Source organism: Austrofundulus limnaeus, unplaced genomic scaffold (genome assembly GCF_001266775.1).
Source record: "Austrofundulus limnaeus strain Quisiro unplaced genomic scaffold, Austrofundulus_limnaeus-1.0 Scaffold0, whole genome shotgun sequence".
NCBI classification, from domain to species: Eukaryota; Metazoa; Chordata; class Actinopteri; order Cyprinodontiformes; family Rivulidae; genus Austrofundulus; species Austrofundulus limnaeus.
This window is the reverse complement of record NW_013952402.1, coordinates 5734680-5754566: the sequence shown is the minus strand read 5'-3', so window position 1 is coordinate 5754566 and position 19887 is coordinate 5734680. Positions and strand designations below refer to the sequence as shown.

The 19887-nt window shown below is 38.8% G+C and overlaps 1 protein-coding gene across 1 annotated transcript in view; it reads right to left on the bottom strand.

The window, feature by feature from the left end:
- lrpprc (leucine-rich pentatricopeptide repeat containing) overlaps positions 1-19887 on the bottom strand; it is a gene marked incomplete in the record, with an annotated part of 81482 nt that overhangs the window by 2705 nt on the left and 58890 nt on the right. The window contains 9 exon segments of the mRNA XM_014030974.1: positions 781-923; positions 1227-1311; positions 2174-2248; positions 9193-9308; positions 9405-9532; positions 11859-12063; positions 12137-12225; positions 17207-17327; positions 18668-18782. Of these exon segments, the coding sequence (XP_013886428.1) occupies positions 781-923; positions 1227-1311; positions 2174-2248; positions 9193-9308; positions 9405-9532; positions 11859-12063; positions 12137-12225; positions 17207-17327; positions 18668-18782 (1077 nt within the window).

Here is a 19887-nt window from a genome sequence, read left to right as displayed (position 1 = left end):
CAGCAGCCGCGTTCTGCTTTGAAACGTTTCTTTACTTACGAGCTGTTATGCTAAAGCGAGAGGTCACTCCTCCCGACACTAAGAAAACAGGAGGGGAGGAGTCAGCTGAGCTCCTGTGTAGCGGAGCACAGAGAGGGAGAGAGAGGAAGTAAACCAACAAGCAGGAAAATGAAACTTATCGCCTTCTTTTTTACTGACCTAAAAAAAATTATCGTGCAACTAATTGATTTATTGACTATCTCGACAGGCCTGAGTTGGTCTGAGACACACCTCAGAAAGGCGATTAAAGAGGGGCTTGTGGAGTTACAATAAAGAAGAATTCAGACCAAAGCATTGCAGTTCCACTTTATATAGACCCCAATGAATGATTTAGTGAGAAAACAAAAAGGATTTAAAAGCATATGTCTCCTTTATACATCAACTTAAGTTAATGAAGTTAAACATTCTGCTAACAGCCATAAGCAGAAATGAGAAGCTACAAAAGGTGTGTTTTAATTCCCTCCTAAGCTACAAAATCTGAAGCTTTTTTATTTTATTTTAAAGTAACTTCAATCGAGTTTATAAGATTTCTTGAAGCACTCTTTGGAGATGTTTTACACACTTGGTTCTGTGTAAAATTGCCCTTGTTTTTCTAGTTTCATACAAGAACATCAAAACTGTAACAATTAGTTGCACAACTAAAGAGGTTGATTACTTCTCTCTTATCCTGCCATGTCCTGCATTATTACCGTGTGGATCTCTGTCTTTATGCGTGTTTTTGTGTGTGTGTCAGTGACTCACAGGGGGCTCAATAAAGGGTACGTCCTCTCCGGCTTCTTTGTAAAGAAGAGCCAGTCGTTTGAGTGCCAGCTCGTTCACAGCAACCCCCTCCTTCATCATCTGCTCGTACAAAGCCTTGGCCATCGGCAGGTTTTTATCCACAGCTGTTGAATTAGAGGGTGAGACTCGTAAAAAACAAAAAAATGACACATAACCCACTCAGAAAATCCTTATGTAACTGTGCTTAGAAAATGTTTATGTCAATAAGTGGAGATGAGTTGAAGAACTGAATACGGAAATGTCAACAGGAGTAAAAAAAGACAAAGTGTAAGGAAGAAGCTGAAGTGGCAGAACATGTTGAGATTAGCAAGCTAGGCTAGTCTCACTCTGACTCAGATTCTGATCAGAGCCTCCTGCTGCTTTAAACACATTCTTGTTTCAAATCGGCGCAGCTTCACGCAACTTACTGTAAGCCTTTATCAGGTATGAATTCAGAAGTTCTTTGCTTTCGAAGTCTGGAACCAGGTTCATCAGGTTCTTGATCTTTTTAATCTGTGCAAACAAAGATTCAAAAACATATATTTATGCAAAGACTTACTTACAGTTTTAATACTGAACCTTTTGATAACAGAAAAATATTTGGAAATTTAAATACAAATTAGCTTTGTTTGCATAGATTTCTGTAAATATTGTTAAAATTGTTTTCTGCAATTTAATCAACTCTTTAAAATTTGCATGAAAGTTCAAATCAGCACTGTTTTTTTTTTCAACTGATGTTTTTTTTAACTTTTCTAAATTTATCACATTAAAAACACGTATCAGGGGCCACGAGGGAATTTTTGTTGAAATTACAACTCACTCAGATCAAATAGTAAAAAACTTGCCTTTAATAACCGAGTTGATTCTGAAAATACACTGCTCAAAAAATAAAGGGAACACTTAAACAATGCACGCTAAGTCCAAGTAAATCAAACTTTTGTGAAGCACATTCAACTCTGTACAGAACAAAGTACTCAATGCGAATATTTCATTGATTAAGATCGGGAGTTAGCGTGCGTTGTTTAAGTGTTCCCTTTATTTTTTTGAGCAGTGTATATTCTGAACATTTCTACACCTTAAATTTGGTTATTAAGGCAGATAGTTATAATCAATGAGGTTACTTTGAAACATTTCTGTCAGTTACAGGAACACTGATCTGAGCACAGCTCAACAAGTATTAGGATAAAACTAATATAAAGTATAAAATATTCTCCCATAAGAGGTTAAAATAAAGCCTCAGTTTCACACTGTTTCTGCACAGTGAATGAAAATAAATCAGCTTTTACTGAGAGAAAACTACATTCTGCTCATTTTGAATATAACGGTTGGAACATCAAACAGATTTTTAATACAGAGTTTATTTGTGAGACTTTACCTCTCCAGGAATCTGAGCCTTGTTAGCCACAAAGGACAAAAAACTGCGTCTTTCTTCAGCCAGTCCTGTGCAGCGCTGCAATGAGACAAGAAAAGATGATAAAACAAAATAAGTGGGAGGAATACTGTTGAATCTCAACTTTTTTTTCTTGAGGTCAACACGTCTCTCCAACCTGTGCTCTTCACTTAGTTTCAGTATATAAACTCACATGCACTCATGCACACCCACACATTCAAAGAAATACTCATCCACCAGGATCACGCTCGAGTTAAAGGATAATTATGGACCTAATAACTGCTCTTTTCTTTGTGGATTTAAATGTACAGCACTTTTCCCATCAGAAAATTTATGATCACTTAGTCCCAGTAAAGGCCAAATGAACTGCTCTGTAGAAACGTACATGTGGGCTAAGACTGCACTGATTATCTCTGTACATCTTCCACGGCTTAAACTGTAAAAATGCAGTGTGAATGTTTAATGCTGAGCGATGTTTGCTGAATACCTAAAAAAAGCTAAAACTAGCCTAAAATAGCTGAAATTAGAAAATAAATAAATAAAAAAGAAAGAGCACATTAAGAAGATGAAGTTATCACAAAAGGTGAATTTAGCTAAAAAGAATAAAGCTCAACTTAGCTAAAAAGTAGCTAAAAACACAAAACAGCTAAAAAAGCATAAAAGCTTAAAATAGTAGAAAGAAGCACAAAATGCTAAAGTTAGCAGAAGAATAGCAGAAAAGTCCAAACTGGTAGCTAAAAAGAYAGGAAAAAAAGCTAAAAATCAGCATATTAGATGCTGAAAGAAGCTGAAATTAACACAAAGCTTAAAAATGCAGAACCAGAACTAAAGGTTAAAAGTGCACTAAAGATTTCTGAACATTTTAAAGGGTTTAAAGGCTGTTGAAAACAGCTACATTAGCTTTTCAGACATTTTCACTCTTTGAAATTAAAATATCTTAAAAAGTATAAATGGCTGAAATACCAGAAGTCATAGCCGAAATGTTCTGAAGAAGCTGAACATTTTGATTTTCATTGTTGAAAAAGCAAAAATTGTGGAACAGGATAGATGCCGAAAAAACGTACAAAAGAAAAATGTTTCTCGTGGTTTGTTTTTGTGTTTGAGTGTGAACAAAAAAATGCATGAAAGTTCTAAGAAACAATTATTAGATTTAAGTTGGACTAAAAAAAAAATTAACAAATAAATAAAAAATCTTCACAAGTCAAATCCTGAGTCCTGATAAGCAATGAGGCTCATTAGGGGACAAAACATGGTGGTGTGTTTTATACACAAATGTAACAAAAACCTAGAAACACTTGTACTGTGATATTTAACAACTGACAGATATTTGTGTCCTTTCAATAAAAAAAAAATCCTAATAGTCTTCACTTGTTTCAGGAGGCGATACATTAACACGGGTGGATTCTGAGCCTTTTTGCTTCTCTTGGCTGAGCATCAGTGAGGTCTGATTACAAACCAGTCGTAAACCAACGTGTTCTCTGCTTCATACAGAATTAAAAGCGAGGGGCACATAAGGCTTTTAACAGCCCCACACACACAAAAGCAGCAGCCTTTTTGACTCACTGAATGGTTTTAGTACAATCAAGCAATTAGACCGAGTCTAGCCCATTACATTTGAAGCAACTTTTCTTCACGCTCTCACTCGCTTTCTTTTCGGTATTTTTCCCCTCCCTTGCCACATGTACCCACTCCGAACAGCGTTGCTAGAACCGAACAGGCCTGCCGTCTACTCCCACTCCTCACACGCGCTGCCTAAAAGCTCTGCGCACCCAGGGAATCCTCCCTCCTTCTCCTCAACCACCCATTCCAGCACGTAAGCACTTGTAGAAGAGTTTGTTAAGCGCTCGCCTTCGCCACCGTTTCCCTTCTTAATGACTGACTTCATCCCTCCTGCTCCCCACCGGCCTCACCTCCTTCTCTCCTGATAGCCTTGTCATCATTACAGGCTGCTTGCCTACTTAAAAGCTTTTCAGAGTTTCGGTCCTGCTTCACTTATGGCAGGATGGAGGAGTTATAGCTGCTACCCTCCACTGACCCAGGAGGAGCAGCTCAGAGGGGAAGGGCGGTGGGTGGATGACGAAAACAAACCACAGCACATCAGTTTGGCTCAAGTCTCAACAGTGAGGTTTAAACTTCAACTTTAACTACAAACAGGAGGACGTGTTTCAGATTAGTGTTTGCTCAGTGAGAACAGAAGGATTTTGTTCTTTCGCTGTTTGTTTTGATTTGATTTAAATTGTCACAGCTTGCAAAACACCTGAAAGGGTTATTCCTGACGTTTCCATTCTCATGATTCACGGCTTTATTGTTTGCCTTGTTAAGAGGGGAGGAATTAGGAATTCAACTTTGCATCATAAGATCTGAACTTTGTAACATAACATGTGAAGTTCCCCAGGGTTCTGTACTTGGACCAAAGTTGTTTATACTGTATGTGAATGACTTGTTAAATGTGTCAGAGTTTTTCAAATGTGTATTATTTGCAGATGATACTATATTTTTTTGTTTGGGTGAAGATATAGAATGGATGATGAAAAGGATGCAAACGGAATGTGTTAAAATACAAACTTGGTTTAGACTTAATAAGTTGTCATTAAATTTAGAGAAAACTAATTATATGGTATTTAGTAATAGAAAGAAAACTATTGACGTTCCACTTAGAGTCAGTGGGGTTGAGATTTGTAGAGTCAGTGAAGTGAAGTTTTTGGGTGCAGTGATAGATGAAGGGCTGACATGAGACCTCACATAAATTATTTAAGAACAAAGATGGCTAAATCTATTGCTGTTCTGTATAAAGTAAGGGAGTTATTTAATGATAAATCACTGTATGTTGTATAATGCAATAATAAGTTCATACCTGGTTTAATGTATTGAGGTCTGAGGGAAAGCGTGTCGGACAATTACAAATCCTATTTTTTTATTACAGAAAATAGCTGTGAGAATTATTACTGGAAAACATTGTCGTCACCCATCAAATTCATTATTTTGTAAATTGAAAATATTGAAGTTGTAATAATAGACAGATAATAAAATTTCCCATTTTCTAGTTCTGCCTGCTCTGACTTCAGTTCAGAAGAGCTGTTTATGTTAATGAGCTCTGTTGGTAACGCCCTCCAAAAATCTGTTGACATTAACTCCGCCCTCCAAAGCCAGCGTTTATGTTAGCATGGCTAATAATAGCAGAAGCTCCGTTGTACAACCATATGAGAGACCCAGAGGCAGAGTCGTGGTCCAAGTTTCTTACCTCAGAAACTCGAACAAATAGGCTTTAACAAAGCTTTAATAAGCTAAACAATAGAGGTACATGAGAAAATGTGTTCATAATGAACGAAAATAAATAAATAAATAAATTGTGTCCGTGCCGGTCTCAAACCCTGGTCTCCCGCTCTCTGGTCCAACACTCTACCCATTGCCCTATTGGAAGCTTGTTGAGAAATGAGCTGCGCATTGCATAACAACACTGTGAGGGCTTTTTATATTGAGGAGGAGGAGCTTCACCCGGGGGTTGCTAGGTAAGGGGCTGAACGCAGGTTCCAGTGGGTTGTCGTACGGCTTGTGACATCACAAAATGACGGAAGTATAAAACTTGTCGTTAATATACATTAAAAATACATTTACTTACAGTAAATATGCCCCTGGGTGCATTTTTTTGGTCCTAGGACTGTTTATTTTAAGAAGTACATACCCGAAGTTGAGTAAAAAACCTTTAAAAAGTGAATTTTGCATAATAGGTCCCCTTTAAGAAAATGATAAAAGCTGGATTATTAAAGAAATACGAAACAGTATAAGGTGTATCTATAGACATTGTTATTCTAGAGGGATTAGATGTTTTTGTCCTTTGTTTTGTTAATAGATTTTTTTGTTATATGAACTTTTTCTAGAAAAAAGGGGCCGATAAGATTTTTTTTCTTCTCTCTGCTACCTTTCATTTCATTTTATTTGTGATTTTGAAATACATATATTTTTTTCTCATTTTCTTTTTATATTTTTCTTTTTGTTGTATATAAAATAATTTGTTTTGTTTTAATGAAATGAATAAAGAATTGAAACTGAAACTGATAAACGCCTTGAAGTTTGCCTGTCTCTTTGAGAACCTCCTACCATTTGACACTCCCACTTCAGCACATCTTCACAACAATGCAAATAAAAAAAAACTATAACTATTAAAAACTATAACTATAGATCACTTTGAAGCTATTTTTTGCAATAAAATCATGAACATCCACCATTTTTAAGAAATGCATTGCTAGTCTGGTGGAGCTATGTGGGGGGAGAGCTCAGCTGCAGAGTGAGCTCCAGGGAGGGGCTTTGTGTAAATAGGCGGGGCTTTGTAGCAACAAGAGTTAAGGCAGCTCCACATTGCCACAGAAGATTCATGGATTTCCCAAACATGCATGAATGAGTTAAATCAACACTCTGGGTATGTTTTTGATGAAGGAATATCATAACATAATATAAAACTATAAAAAGCCAACTTGCATAATATACCCCCGTAAAAAAATTATAAAAGCAGAAAGAAATTGCCACAACTACTTCAGATCTCAATGCATCAAATTCCAAAGTCCACATTTTCAATCTTCTCTTATTAGAGGGAAACTGGAGAGCTGGGTGCATCTTATAGCTTTAAAATCCTGCAACCTTAGCTGGCGTTTAAATAATAATAAAGATCAGAGTAGTAAGTAATGTATCTGTTCATTAACATGCATGTAAGTCAGACATCCCTGTTTAAAGATTAAGAGGGATAATCACTCAGGATGTCAGGGAGAGTTGAGGAGCTCGCATTTTGACCTCTGTTTTCCTGTTCAACTAAAAAAAAGGACAGTTTTTGAGAAAATGAGTTGTAATGCGGTCTATCACAGACAGGAGGAAGTAAAGAAAGAGAAATGGTTTTATCTGAATGTGTTTGTGTGTGATCATCTCTCATGCAGACATATTTTCTCTGTCTCTCACCCTCACCACTGTCGTACATTCATGTCCCAGGGCTCAATGAAAAGTCGCTGAGCTGTAATGTATGAACTGTGATGAATAAGTGAAGTAGGAGGCAGCCAATTTCAGACCACTAGGCTCAGCGGGCAGAACGAGGGGGAGTTTTTCTTCTAACAAATGTAAAGCTGGATAAATAAGTCAGAAAGTGCGGCTGAGCAGCTTCTCTGGGGTCTGACCACTAAAAGAAAGCAAACGGGAGCTGCGATGGATGAAATTTATAATCAAGTCTCATGTGTTTATCACCTGCTGCCATCAAAGGTGGGTGATCATGTACATAGTCTGAGCACTCACCGATCATTAGGGTTGGGTATTGAAAGGGTTTATTTCGATACCGGTGCTAAATCGATACTTTCAAAAYGGTACCAGTTCCTAAACAGTATTAAAATTGGTACTTTAAAAATAAATAAATAAAACACACACACTCACACCGAGGTTTATGAGTCAAAGTCAATCTTGAAATTGACCAACATATTAACTTAAAACCATTAATAATTTGTCTTTGCACCAAATATTCTTAAAGCATTTGTTGTAGGTGGAAGTTTCTGCATCTTATTTTGTAAAGTGCAACCACACTTTGGACCGTTTTTCTTTTGACATCTCGACTATAATATATAATATTTAACTGTTCACTGCAGCACCTGTTCAGCCCCTCTCCGTGAACTCGGTTGGATTCACTTTGGGTCGGGTCGGTTCTGCTCAGTGTGCGTGTCTCCACGCAGTGTGTCCCTCACTCTGTGAGTGTGATAATGTGCAGACCGTCCACAGCGGCTTCAGCTGTTGTGTTAAAAATAATAATTAAATAAAATAAAAAAGCTGTTGTGGTCTTACCGTTTGGACTTCACTTTTATTTATTTATTTATTTTCACGGTGCTGTTTAGCTAAGTGCTTGTGTAACCGTGGGCGGCCAGTTTGTTGGAAACCTCCGGTGACTTGCTCAGCTTCGTCTCCTTCACCTCTCTCCATGAAGTGTTTACAAGTTCTGCCTTTCCCAAAAAGGCAGTTTTATAACTGCTTTCACCATGTCGTCGTATCGCGCAGCGCACTCTTAATACTAAACAAAAGCAGCTCTCTCCAGGAGGAAATTTGCTGTCAATCCAAGAGTTAATTCACGAGCAGAATTCTGCTGACGTTAAAATCATAGGCGTGCTGTACTCGCTTCTACCCGAACCACCGGAGAGGAGGTTCAGAGACAGCGCGGCTGTGGAGTGCGCTTGGAGACACATTCGGCCGAGACCGAGCCGAGTCGAACCGCGTACAAGAGCGTCCGAGGAGATTGTGTACCGAGGCTGTCACTGTTAACAGTGAACACCAGAGGGCAGAATTTAACAACTTTCTTTGAGGCACCGAAATAAAGCACCTAAGCTAGAGCTGTGTTTCGGTCTGTGTACTACCGTGGATGTTCGCCCCAGTGCCATACTGGACCCAAGTTTCGGTACCCAACCCTACCACAGGAGATGATTTGAACTTTGGTGTGCAAAAATGCCTGGTGATAAGTATTCCTTTAGGAAATGCTGTTTTTTTTGTGTGTGTAATTTTAGGGGTGTGGAGTAGACTTAATTAAAATTAAAACTTGTTTTTTTTGTTCTTTTTTTTAAATGCTGCTGCTTGCAAAGTGGTCAAAAAATGCAGTATCTTGCAGTAAGTGCTCATAATCTTTACAAAAACTGAACACAGGATAATCAGGACATGGTATCTTTACACATCTGAAACAGAAGCAGCACATTGTTTCACTCGTCTACTTTATGCAGATTATTAATTAAATCTGACCAGAAAGCCACGGTTCCTGAGGAGAAACATTAAAGAGCAGCAAGTGTTACATTTATATCCAATAGAATGATTGATTCTTAATTTTCCTCAAAGAATAATTGTGTTTCAGCTCAGCCTCTATTATAATCAAACCAGTCAGAAAATTAAAGATGACATAGTCTCTGGCAAAACAACAGAAATCTGGATAATAATCAGCATCAGTGAGACTTTAGAATCCATGTAACAGTCTTGCTCTCTTACACACAGATACTCACATCCAGCATTGCTTTGGCCTCCTCTATTTTGTTCATATTCACCAGCAGGAGGAAGAGATCTGCAGCTGGTATGCCGCAGGCGAAGTGGTTGATTAGGCGCTCTGCCATATTACTCACTGCAACAGTACCAAGCACACATCGGTCAGTTTTACATTTATATCTCTGGTGTTAGCATGAAGAATGTTCTTTCTACACATGTCTGGGCGTCTCACATCTGTCTAAAGCCTCATCGTTGCCAGATTCCATAACCTTTCCGAAGACATAAGCCATGCTGCCGTGTGAGCAGTTTGGATTCGTGTAGATGTCTTCCAACAGCTGTACTGCTGAGTCCAAATCACCACTGAAGAGGAAGAAAAAAAAAGAACGACGAGAAGAAATCATTTATAGTTTGCCTCAGTTCCTCAACATATAAACAGAAAGCAGTTATTTGAAATACTAGATGTTTTTTTTTATTTGAAGACCGAGTGTTTAAAATAATGATGTACTTTTTAACAAAATTCATCCTTGATCCTGACCACTTGTGGAACACAAACTACAAATTGCTACAACATTCAACGTGGTTGTAATAATAGATAGTTCCCACAAGAAAAAACCAGAAGCTAGTCATACTCATAGTGGTCTGGTAAACTTTATATGTGAGCTTTATGAGCAGCGTTACGAAGGCTTGGTTTTTCAGCTTTTTTTTCTACATTTATGTGAGCTTCATCAAAGGCTGAATCATTACTGAGACACAACGGTTTGTCATCAAAAAGCCACAAAGGAAAGATTTGATGTTTGGATACAAGGAGGACAAAGCGGGTAAATGTGTGCAGAGTTGGACTCACCACCGGCAGTCAAGCACATCAATATTATTTCAAAAAATAAGCGTAGACACAAAACATAACAAAACTTTGCCTTAATAACCTATTGCCTTTTTAACACCCAGCAGAATGTAACTAATGTGGTTTTCTCATTCAGTTAATAGAATGGAAAGCTCAAACAATGACTTCTATTCTACATTATATTTTAAGTCATTGGGAAAGTAGGTTTGGGTTTTTAACACTACCACAATGGCACCGAAAGTCCCAATGTAGGAAGTGTGATGTCATGTGGGAACTCTCTATATAAGGAAAGCTGCTGCAATAAAGCTGCTCTTTTTTGTTGTTCTTAGTTTATAAAATAACTCAAAACTCTTATTAGCTTCCTTTTCTTTTTAGACCTTCCCTCTAGTAGCAAATCTACTCATCCTCCCACTAATTCTATGATTTTTTTCATTCTTTCTTTGCTTTTTTTGCTGAGGTTGCCTCAACAAAATAAAAGGTTGCACAGCAAAGTACTACAAATGTGAAACAACTCAATCTCGCAACCTGAGCACCGTGCTAACACTTTACGCTCAATGCCCTCTCACCGCCGTCACCGCTTCTAATGAATATTTAACAAATGGTGTGTGCACGCACCGTGGTGTGCGCACATTTGCCCGTGTCTAGAAGTGAAGAAACGAATCCACGCCAATTGTTGCGACTGGGACCGCCTGAATAATTCAGCGAGGGGCCCCTGCTAAATGTGGAGCGCCGCTTTTTCCGGACCGGCTTGCTTTTCCGCCACAGCTCTTAACCAGTCAGCTTGATTCAGATACAGCCGGGAAGCACGTGTCAGAGCGCGGTTCTCAGGTCAGGGTTCATGCTGACAGGCCGGCACTGCGCTGGCCAATCAGGCGTGAGACCTCCTCGCTATTTTTCACTTCCTGTTGTCCGTTCAAGTTGATACAGGGCTGCAGCTGTTCCAGTTAACGGAAGGGGAGGGGGGGTGCACTAATGTGGCGAGAGGCACGATAAAACTTTGATGTGCCGTGCATTTTATTATTTTGTTCTCTTTAGTTGGAGAAGCGACAAAGCTTACATGAAGGACGAATGTTTTCAGAACATTAAAAAGGACTTTTGAATAATCCTATTCGCCCAGCGTTTCATACTTGTTTGTGATGCATCACTTGTCTTATAAGCTTTTTACTGAGTGTGTGTCAGCTTAGATCTTGTCACAATGAAGATAAAAAGATCCTTACGGTTAATCTAAGAAAAGATTCAAACTGAACTGTATTTTCGCTAATCTCACCTGCAGCCCTGTTTGTTTTCTTTATTTAAGACTGAATAAACTATTATAAATCTACTCGTAACTATTATAAAGCCATACGAGTCAAAAATCATTAAACCACTCAGCAAGTCTGCACACATATGTAACCCATCACATCAAACAAAAGATTGACAAATTTGGTCAAAATGACCAAAAGACATTTTCAGATTCCAGCTTTTTAAGCTACATTTTGATACCTGGATCATCCTGATATAGTGAGCGCTTCCAGAGCAATGCCTTGATTTGTCTTGTTAAATCACAATAATAGAATAGTTTTTGGACTGAATCCTATTTTTTGGTTATTCTAATGAGAATTTTTGTTGTCATTTTAAAAAGAAAACCTCTTTAAATATGCCTAACCTAAATAAAACCTTGCTAGCTCACAGTGAAGATATGATTTTGAGCAAAAACGTCTTAAATCTTTGATGTTTATTGTTGCTACTGTTCAGAAAACTGCTTCAAAAACATTCAAGATTAGATTTCAAACATTGATAAAAAATATATTTATTATATTTTAACAAAATGCTATAATTGCAGACGTTTTAAACCTGTGTCCTTACTTGTTGATGTGCGCCAGAGTTTTGTTATTGACAAAGACCATGCTGCTCAGGTTGGGGGGTTTGTCGAAGGTCTTTACTAGTGCCTCCAGCTCTTCAATTTCTGCCACGCTGCCAGCTTTAGAGAGGGCCTGAGCCAGCCTGTTGATGGCTAGAGTCGAGGGCTTAAAATTTGCCTGAACCATAGACTTCATACAGTCCAAAGCCTCTGTAAAGAACAACACAAATAGAATGTGTAAACACAGAAATATGTTTGTATTTAATACACGTCTAATTCTTACCTGTCCCACAGCCTCTCAAGCTGTGCGTGATGATTAATAAATTGATGGCGGACCTGTTCAGCTTGAATTGGGGAATACGGGACAGAGCCCTGAGGGAAAAATAAAATCATCTGTGAAAAACAGGTTTCTTAGATTTCATCAAAAATCTTCAAAATCAATTTGAAATGAACTTTTAATTAAATGAAGCCAGATTTATGTGGATATCAAGAGAATCTTTGAGGGTAGAAATGTGCAAATATTACTTTATGTTGACGGTAAATAAAGTTTCTGCATCCTGCTGTACAGGTCTTTATTTCACCTGTCAGACAGACAATCCCATGTAGCTATATTCATTATTCAATTCAACTCAAAAATACTTTATTGATCCCAGAGGGAAATTAGGTGTTGTTGTAACTCATTTAACTAAAGAATTATTGTAGATGCTGATGGCTGTGGGCAGGAAAGATCTTCTGTAGTGGTCTGTATTACAGCAAAATTGAAGAAGCCTCTGACTGAAGACACATTTTTTTTCTATGACTTTTATATGCATGTTTTCAGTTTCCAGAAAACACAGCTTCACAATAAGATAATCTTCACAGCTAAAAGAAGAAAGACTCGTGTTTCTCAACATGTAGCAAGGTTGGAGGTTTTTAATTTCTGCATCATGTAATCCCACGACAAGTGAGCTGTTTCCATGAAAATGAAAAAGAATTATCTAAGCACTTCCCGTGATATTCTGATATTAGATCATGTACACGATAGAGTTTATCCACCTACAACTGATGCTGAAAGAAGGTCCATTATTTCCCAACTTTTAAGCGGATGCTGGAGTGTACCATTAGGAGAAAATGTAATCTGCAATGACTGAACCATCTACATGACATGTTAGGCTTTGAATTGTGCAGCAACTGTGAGGCATCACATTTAAAAAAGCATTAGACTCCATAGAGACGGAGGGGATAAACACATGAGCTTAAAGAAACAAGACAATACAAATAAATCTGATTGGCAACAAGTCTGAGCCTTTAGTAAAGCTCCTGCTGTGACCTGAAAATAATACAGACATGAAGGATTTGATTGATGTTGCTGTGTATGTGATGTTTCTTGGTGACCATTGTTGGTATATCTGTGTGAGGAAGGCTGGCCGTGATTGAGGCCTCGGGGAGCTGCTCCTGTTTCACTCCCTCTGTCTATATTTGCCGTCTCTTTCAGCCGCTCTCATTTTCTTATTTTGTGCCACTAAAACCTCAATCAAACTTGCCTCCTGCCTTTTTTTTATTTATTATTATAGCCCTGCAACCAGATTAATCCTTCCGCTCAATTGAGCATCAGGCTGCAATCCTTATCACCACAGCGACACCGGGCCAAGCAGCAGCATCCGGCAGCTGCTCTGACAGGGTCAAGCCCAAGATTGGAGCGGTAACAGGGTTGCTGACTGATTGCCGGGGAGGCCGAGCAGCGGGGGGTGTGTGGGGTCAGAATTATTCTTATCAAGTGGGAGAAAATCTCTAAAGGCTGTCCTTTCGCTCACCTTCCCCTCCCCGCCTCCAACACACACTGCACCACTCCCTCACCCACTCCTTCCAGGGGTGTTGCATTTTTAGCCAAAGAATCCCTCTCTTCTGCTTCTTCCTCTCATCATCACTCTCTCACAATCCCTTAATCTCACCATAAGCACCCCACTGCTCAATTCTGTACAGATTACCTAAAAACATACATGCTCAGAATTAATGCCTATAGCGTCTTCATTATCCCCACACATGATTAAATCTAGCCCTCTTCTCATTCACTCATCTTTTCCTATTTAGCCTCTTTTTATTTCCGCATTTTTCCTTCCCATTTCCATCTTTCCCCAACTCTCCTCTCAGCTCATTTCACTTCTCATTAAGAGCGCAGATAAACTAAGCTTTTATCCAGGCGGGGATGCCATAAACCAATTCAAACAGAGACTGGAGATGGGTTATCACTTCTATTTGCCTTGTGCTTGTTGAAGCACGGGCCTAAAATTGATATGATTATTCTTGTAATAAAAGAAAGTGAACCATGTAGCGAACTCAGGGGGAAAAAAATCAGAAAAGAGACGGATAGTGTAATGGATGTTTTTACGTTTTCTTTTCCGTACAATTTAGCGACTGTGGCTCTTCTCTCAGCGTGTGTCATTATGTTATTATCTCTTTGCTTTGGTGTTTTCTTCTGCAGAGGAAAGTGATGAAAAAGAAAACCGCGACAAAAAGAGATAAAGAAATCGTAGGAGATTATCAAAAAAAAAAGGCAAATAGCACGAGCAGATCTGCTCTGTTAAGCTCAAATCTGTAATACCTCTCTGCCTGTTCATTTGTCCCCAGGCTCAAGCCCTGATATGGACCCACTGACAACACGATACATCACTAATTGGAAGAAGATTCATATTTCGACACAAAGTCACAAGCTTCCCAGAAAACCTAAATTAATCTGGAGATCCGTGTGTGTATCTTGGGGCTTAATGTGAACCATTGTTCATATCCAGCAGAGCTGAGCATGTTAACACACAATCACTTTCTAATCCTCATGTCCACTGAGGAGCTGCTGTTTGTGCCTCATGTCCTCAGCTGCCACCAGCTGAGCATGAGAAGGGAAGTAGAAGAGAATTAACTTCGCTGCATGTTAAAATTTGACATTTTTTAATGCTTAGAACCAAAACACAGAATGGAGCCATCTGTCCTTACAGAGGGTGAGCGAGTCACATTTATCAAATACTTCAAACAGAATCTGAACATCAAGCAGAAACTTTGAGGATGGGTCTAATACCAGCATTCAGAAAAGTCAAACCATAAGAAATTAAAGGCCTGGCATGACCTGAACGAACACGTTACGTCCACCGTTCATGCCAGAGTTTTAAATGACGGAGTTGTAGTCAAACCTTGAAAATATCAAGCTCCTGATGTGAATGACTAACATCAAATTTTAGCTCAATATCTGTAAATTTGACTTAGTTATTTTTCTGTTCACCACTGTAGGAGGCAACTATTCATCATTAATTCTTCAATGTTATATTAAAACGCACTGAATGGTTTATGAGGTATTTTCAGAAAAGACACAAACATAAATTTCAGTGGGGGACAACAGGAAGGAGTTTTGAGGAGGAACAAGAGATGACACTTACAGATATACAAAGGTGATATTTTCAAATTATAATTTTTGCTTCTTCAACGTTAAGTCATTTATAAAAGGCAAAACCAACAATTATAATTTTCTGAAGTGGCCAGTCTTGTTTAATTTTTTTAACTGTGGATCGCAGAAAGTTAAAACGTAAGTTTATGAATATAACCACGGTTCCTTGAAGGAATGGAACGAAGTACAACACACAGTTGATTATGGGACATACGCGCCCTCGCGCGCCTGGCTGAAGCCACCTCTAATCACGTCCTTACACCGGTGACGTGGTGACGCTGAACGTCGGGTGACAGGCTCCGCCTTCACCCTTTAAGTTCGGAGTCATCAGCGTCATTACTCAGATACCACCTTTCACCGAGCCTTTGTGATGCAGGGCCAACAAGGTGTTGTACTTCGTTCCATTCCTTCAAGGAACCGTGGTTATATTCATAACCTTACGTTCCTTTTCAGTCATTTCACTCAAACACACAGTTGTATATGGGACTTGTCAAAGCACCCCACAGAGCAATATCAGACCTGAGTTAAGTAGTGTGCCTGAGTAAGTACTGTACTAATGCAGAGCTTTGGACCCAGCAGAAAGTACAGAATGAGCCACCGAAGGTGCTGTTACATCCAGGCTGTAGAATCGTGCAAATGTGTTTGGTGAGGCCCAGCTTCAAAAAAAAAAAAAATCAGTTTTCATTTTTTTCATACTGAGCTGAGGGTTACCTGCAATAGCTTTCAAATATCACCTTTTAAATTTATCAAAACTGCAAAAAAATCCCAATTTATAAACTTTCTTGTAGCTAAAAATACTTTCAATTAAAAACTATGATTGAAAATAATAAAACCTTACTAAACAAACCAAATCAACAGAATCTACGTGAGAACTGTAAATTATGTTTTAATGTGATCCTGCATTAATTTACATAAAGTCTGATCCAAAAAAATAAAATAAAATAAAAAACAATTTAGCTCAAATTCCCAAAACCCTGTAATACAGTGTAGGATTTATATTAGCTCATATTTTTCTACAAACACACAAACTGACTTCATAGAGAATGCCCTCCTTGAGAGTTTTGGAGAAAAACAATGAAAAAAAAAATCTGAGACACAGCTTTAATTTACTTTTGTTTTGTTCAAACAAATATAGCTGGTTTAGTGTTAATGTGTGTCTGTACCAATAAACACACACCTGTTGATTGATGTTATCTCCCGGGTCATTCTTATAAAAGTCATCACTTTAATCTCCTCACCTGCTGCACCTGTCTGCTCCTCTCTCCTCTCTGCTCCAACTAGCTTTAGCTAAAGCTAGCATCCACCGACACACGGCTCCTCTCAGGTGGTGGAGTCAGTAATCCTTCTGCTGGTTTATCTTTTTTGACTTTTAACAATCTTCCAGCTTTGATATCGTCTCCTGTTCTTTTTCAGATGTGTCCTGACAAATACATTGTATTTAAAACACCGCTCCAACTTCTGCTACTAGAGACACTTAAGTCCCGCCCCCACACTATTTCTGATTGGCTAGAAGGCCTGTCTAAAGTTAAAGCTGCTTCTCAGATTGGGCCAGAGAAATGTTTGTTAAATCTGTTTTCCACGCAGCAGCGCATCAGATTCCAGCATGGCGAAAGTGCGCTAGTTGATTAAAACTTAATACCTCGTCAGATGGCGTTTATTACCTTTTAATACTTTTTAATGGCTTTAATTTTTGCTTATTTGATTTACTACCTTTTAATACTTTTTACAACCTCGCGGATACCCTGCATTTACAACTGTGTGTTGTACTGAGTGAAATGACTGAAAAGGCACTTACATGTTTTTACCAGATTTGTTGTTACTAAAAGTGATATTTAGGTCAAGTGTTTGGGAGATTGTTTAAAAACAGCTTTTGAGAGCAACTCTGCATCCTGTAATGAAGCTCTGAGAATTTCTTACTGGACAGTTTGTGGAGAAACCTACATTTTTCTGACGGCCAAGGCGTCCTCAAGTGATCCTTTAGACAACAGACAACAGATCACTTTATTGTACACGAGTGAGGATAGTGGCACACCTTTTGCCACCTTCAGCATCTCAAATGCTTCTGCAGAAAGAAAACGAGAAAAGAAAAAAAAGATCAAATAATCCTTGCATTACAGGAAGTGCAAAGGTTTTGAGAAAAAGTCATTTAATAACTAAACCAGAGGTTCTCAAACTGGGGTCCCAGGAGCCCCAGGGGTCCACGAGAGGTATCTTGCGGGTCCTCAAAAAATTTCACTAAATTAATTTGTTTTTTATTTTTAAAAATGCATGGAGAACAATGAACTAATAAAACAAACATAATAAAATAAATCTAAATATACTGTATATTCCCATGGCATTTAGGGGTTGAAATGACAGTAATCAATCTTTTAAAACAGCTTGGGGTTTATGAGGGGGTTCCTGGAATTTTTTAATTTATTTTATTTTTTGCTCTTGTAAGGGGTCCCCAGACCCAAAATGTTCAAGTTTCCCTGAACTAAACAATAGGGATAAATATCTTTAGATGGGTGTATTATTCAAAAACGACATTTATGAGCTTTATATCATGTTATAATGTCCTCATCAAAAACATACACACAGTGTTGCTTTGACTCATTCATGCATGTTTGAGAAATCCTTGAATCTCCTGTTGTCTCATGTGGAGCTGCCTAAATGCTTGGTGGTACAAAGCACCACCTTTTTACACAAAGCTCCTCCCTGGAGCTCAGCCCACAGCTGAGTTCCCGCCCCACCAGACTAGCAGCAGGAGGAATATTTCTTTACAAATAACTATGATTTCATTGTAAAACTTATCTTAAAAATGGTGGATCTTCACAATTTAATTGCATAACATAGCTTCAAATATTTATAGTTTCTTTGCAAAAAGTTGCTTATCATTAACATATCTGTATGACAGGATGACTCAGACTTAGTACCAAGCTGAAATGTTTTGTGAGAGCCTCTATACTCGCTCCTGTTCTTCAGAAAACGTGCTTTCTGCATCCAACATGGGATCATTTGAGTAAGGGTCAACTGTATCCTGAGTTGCCATTTTCCAAAACCGATTTTAAATAATGCTGCTTCTATTTTACAACAAAGTACAACACTCCTACGAAAGGTTGCAAATGGCACAAAGCCTTGTTGTGAAGACATGCATAAGTGGGAGTGTCGGAAATGGTAGGAGGTTCTTAAAGAGACAGAGGCCAATTTCAAGATGTTTAGATACGGCTATGGTGCAAAGTCAAATTTATTTTTGATATTACAGCTTTTTCATTAAAACTGAAGATAACACTTGATTGTGGTATAGAATTGAACTGGAAAATACAGGTTGAAACAGGAAAGCAAGCTTTTACACATCTGAGCTTCTTGTGTGTTTGTTAAATTTCTTGTGGGACATCAACACCTGGACCTCCTGCTGCTTACCTCTGTCTTTGGACTTATCACAAAGACTCAGCAGATATTGCTCTGAAACTTCTGCTGTCGAAGGGTCTGATGATGAGTTGACCGGCTGTGCGGTGCTGACTTCTTCGTGCCATAACTGCAAACAAAAAACAAACAAACATAGAAAACAATGCAACAACTTGGTGTGATGATTCCATCAAAACATGGCTACAACCAGTCTGGAAACACCTTTGGACAGAAACGAGTTTCTGTGTATGTGTGCGTGTGTTTACGGCTTTGGTGACATTTGGGGGCAATTTTAAGACAAAAATCCTAAACTTGGGGACAACTGGTGCATTTGGGGACAAAAGTCGAGTCCCCATTTGGTTTAAATGCCATTGGTGGGTTGGGGTTTGGGTTTAAGACCAAGGTGTGAATTGAGTTTAGATTAGTTTTAGGGTCAGGTAGGTACCTGTGAGTTTGGCCTTAGGGTTTGTGGTCAGAGTTAGGCTGTAGAAATGTAATGGAAGTCAATGGAATGTCCCCAAATGTATAGCTGGCCGAACGTACGTGTGTGTGTGTGTGTGTGTGTGTGTGTGTGTGTGTGTGTGTGTGTGTGTGTGTGTGTGTGTGTGATGGGGAAATAACAGTAGGCAGGCCGGGCAGGGTCCTGTAATGCTCGCTCACCCATGCAGCTATGAGGGGAGGGGGGGGAGGGGTTAAGCTGTGTTGGCTAGGGGCAAATTAGGTCTGGCACCCTAGGGGCAAAAGAAAAATGCATGTGTTAGAGAGTTTGTGTGTTGGAGCAGGAAGTGTCAACTGAAGAGCCCCTGGGGTCACAAAGTTCATCGCTTGAGGCAACAGCAATCACTTCCTGTCTCGTCACGATGTGCGCTTTTGAAGCATGCAAAACAAAGATGAGGAAAAATACAATCTGCAAGGACAAACGGAGCAGCGAAGAACTGGACAATTTTAAAGCAAAGCTGCAAAATAATTGTAGCAAAGAAACAAGAAAAAATAAATAAAAGAACAAATCTGACTCTCACTTAATTTGGGTCCAGCTGAGCATCAAACAGCAGCCATATGGTGGCATTTAGCTGCTGGCTAAATTAGTCAGGCATTACAGATTTACAGACAGATCAAGCTTTCACCAGCCAGCCTGTCTGATTGACTACACTTCAGATCAGAGCTGCAATCCTGTTTGCGCTACATGTAATGAACAGACGCTTAAAAACGAGCAAAGTTGTGTGTGTGTGTGTGTG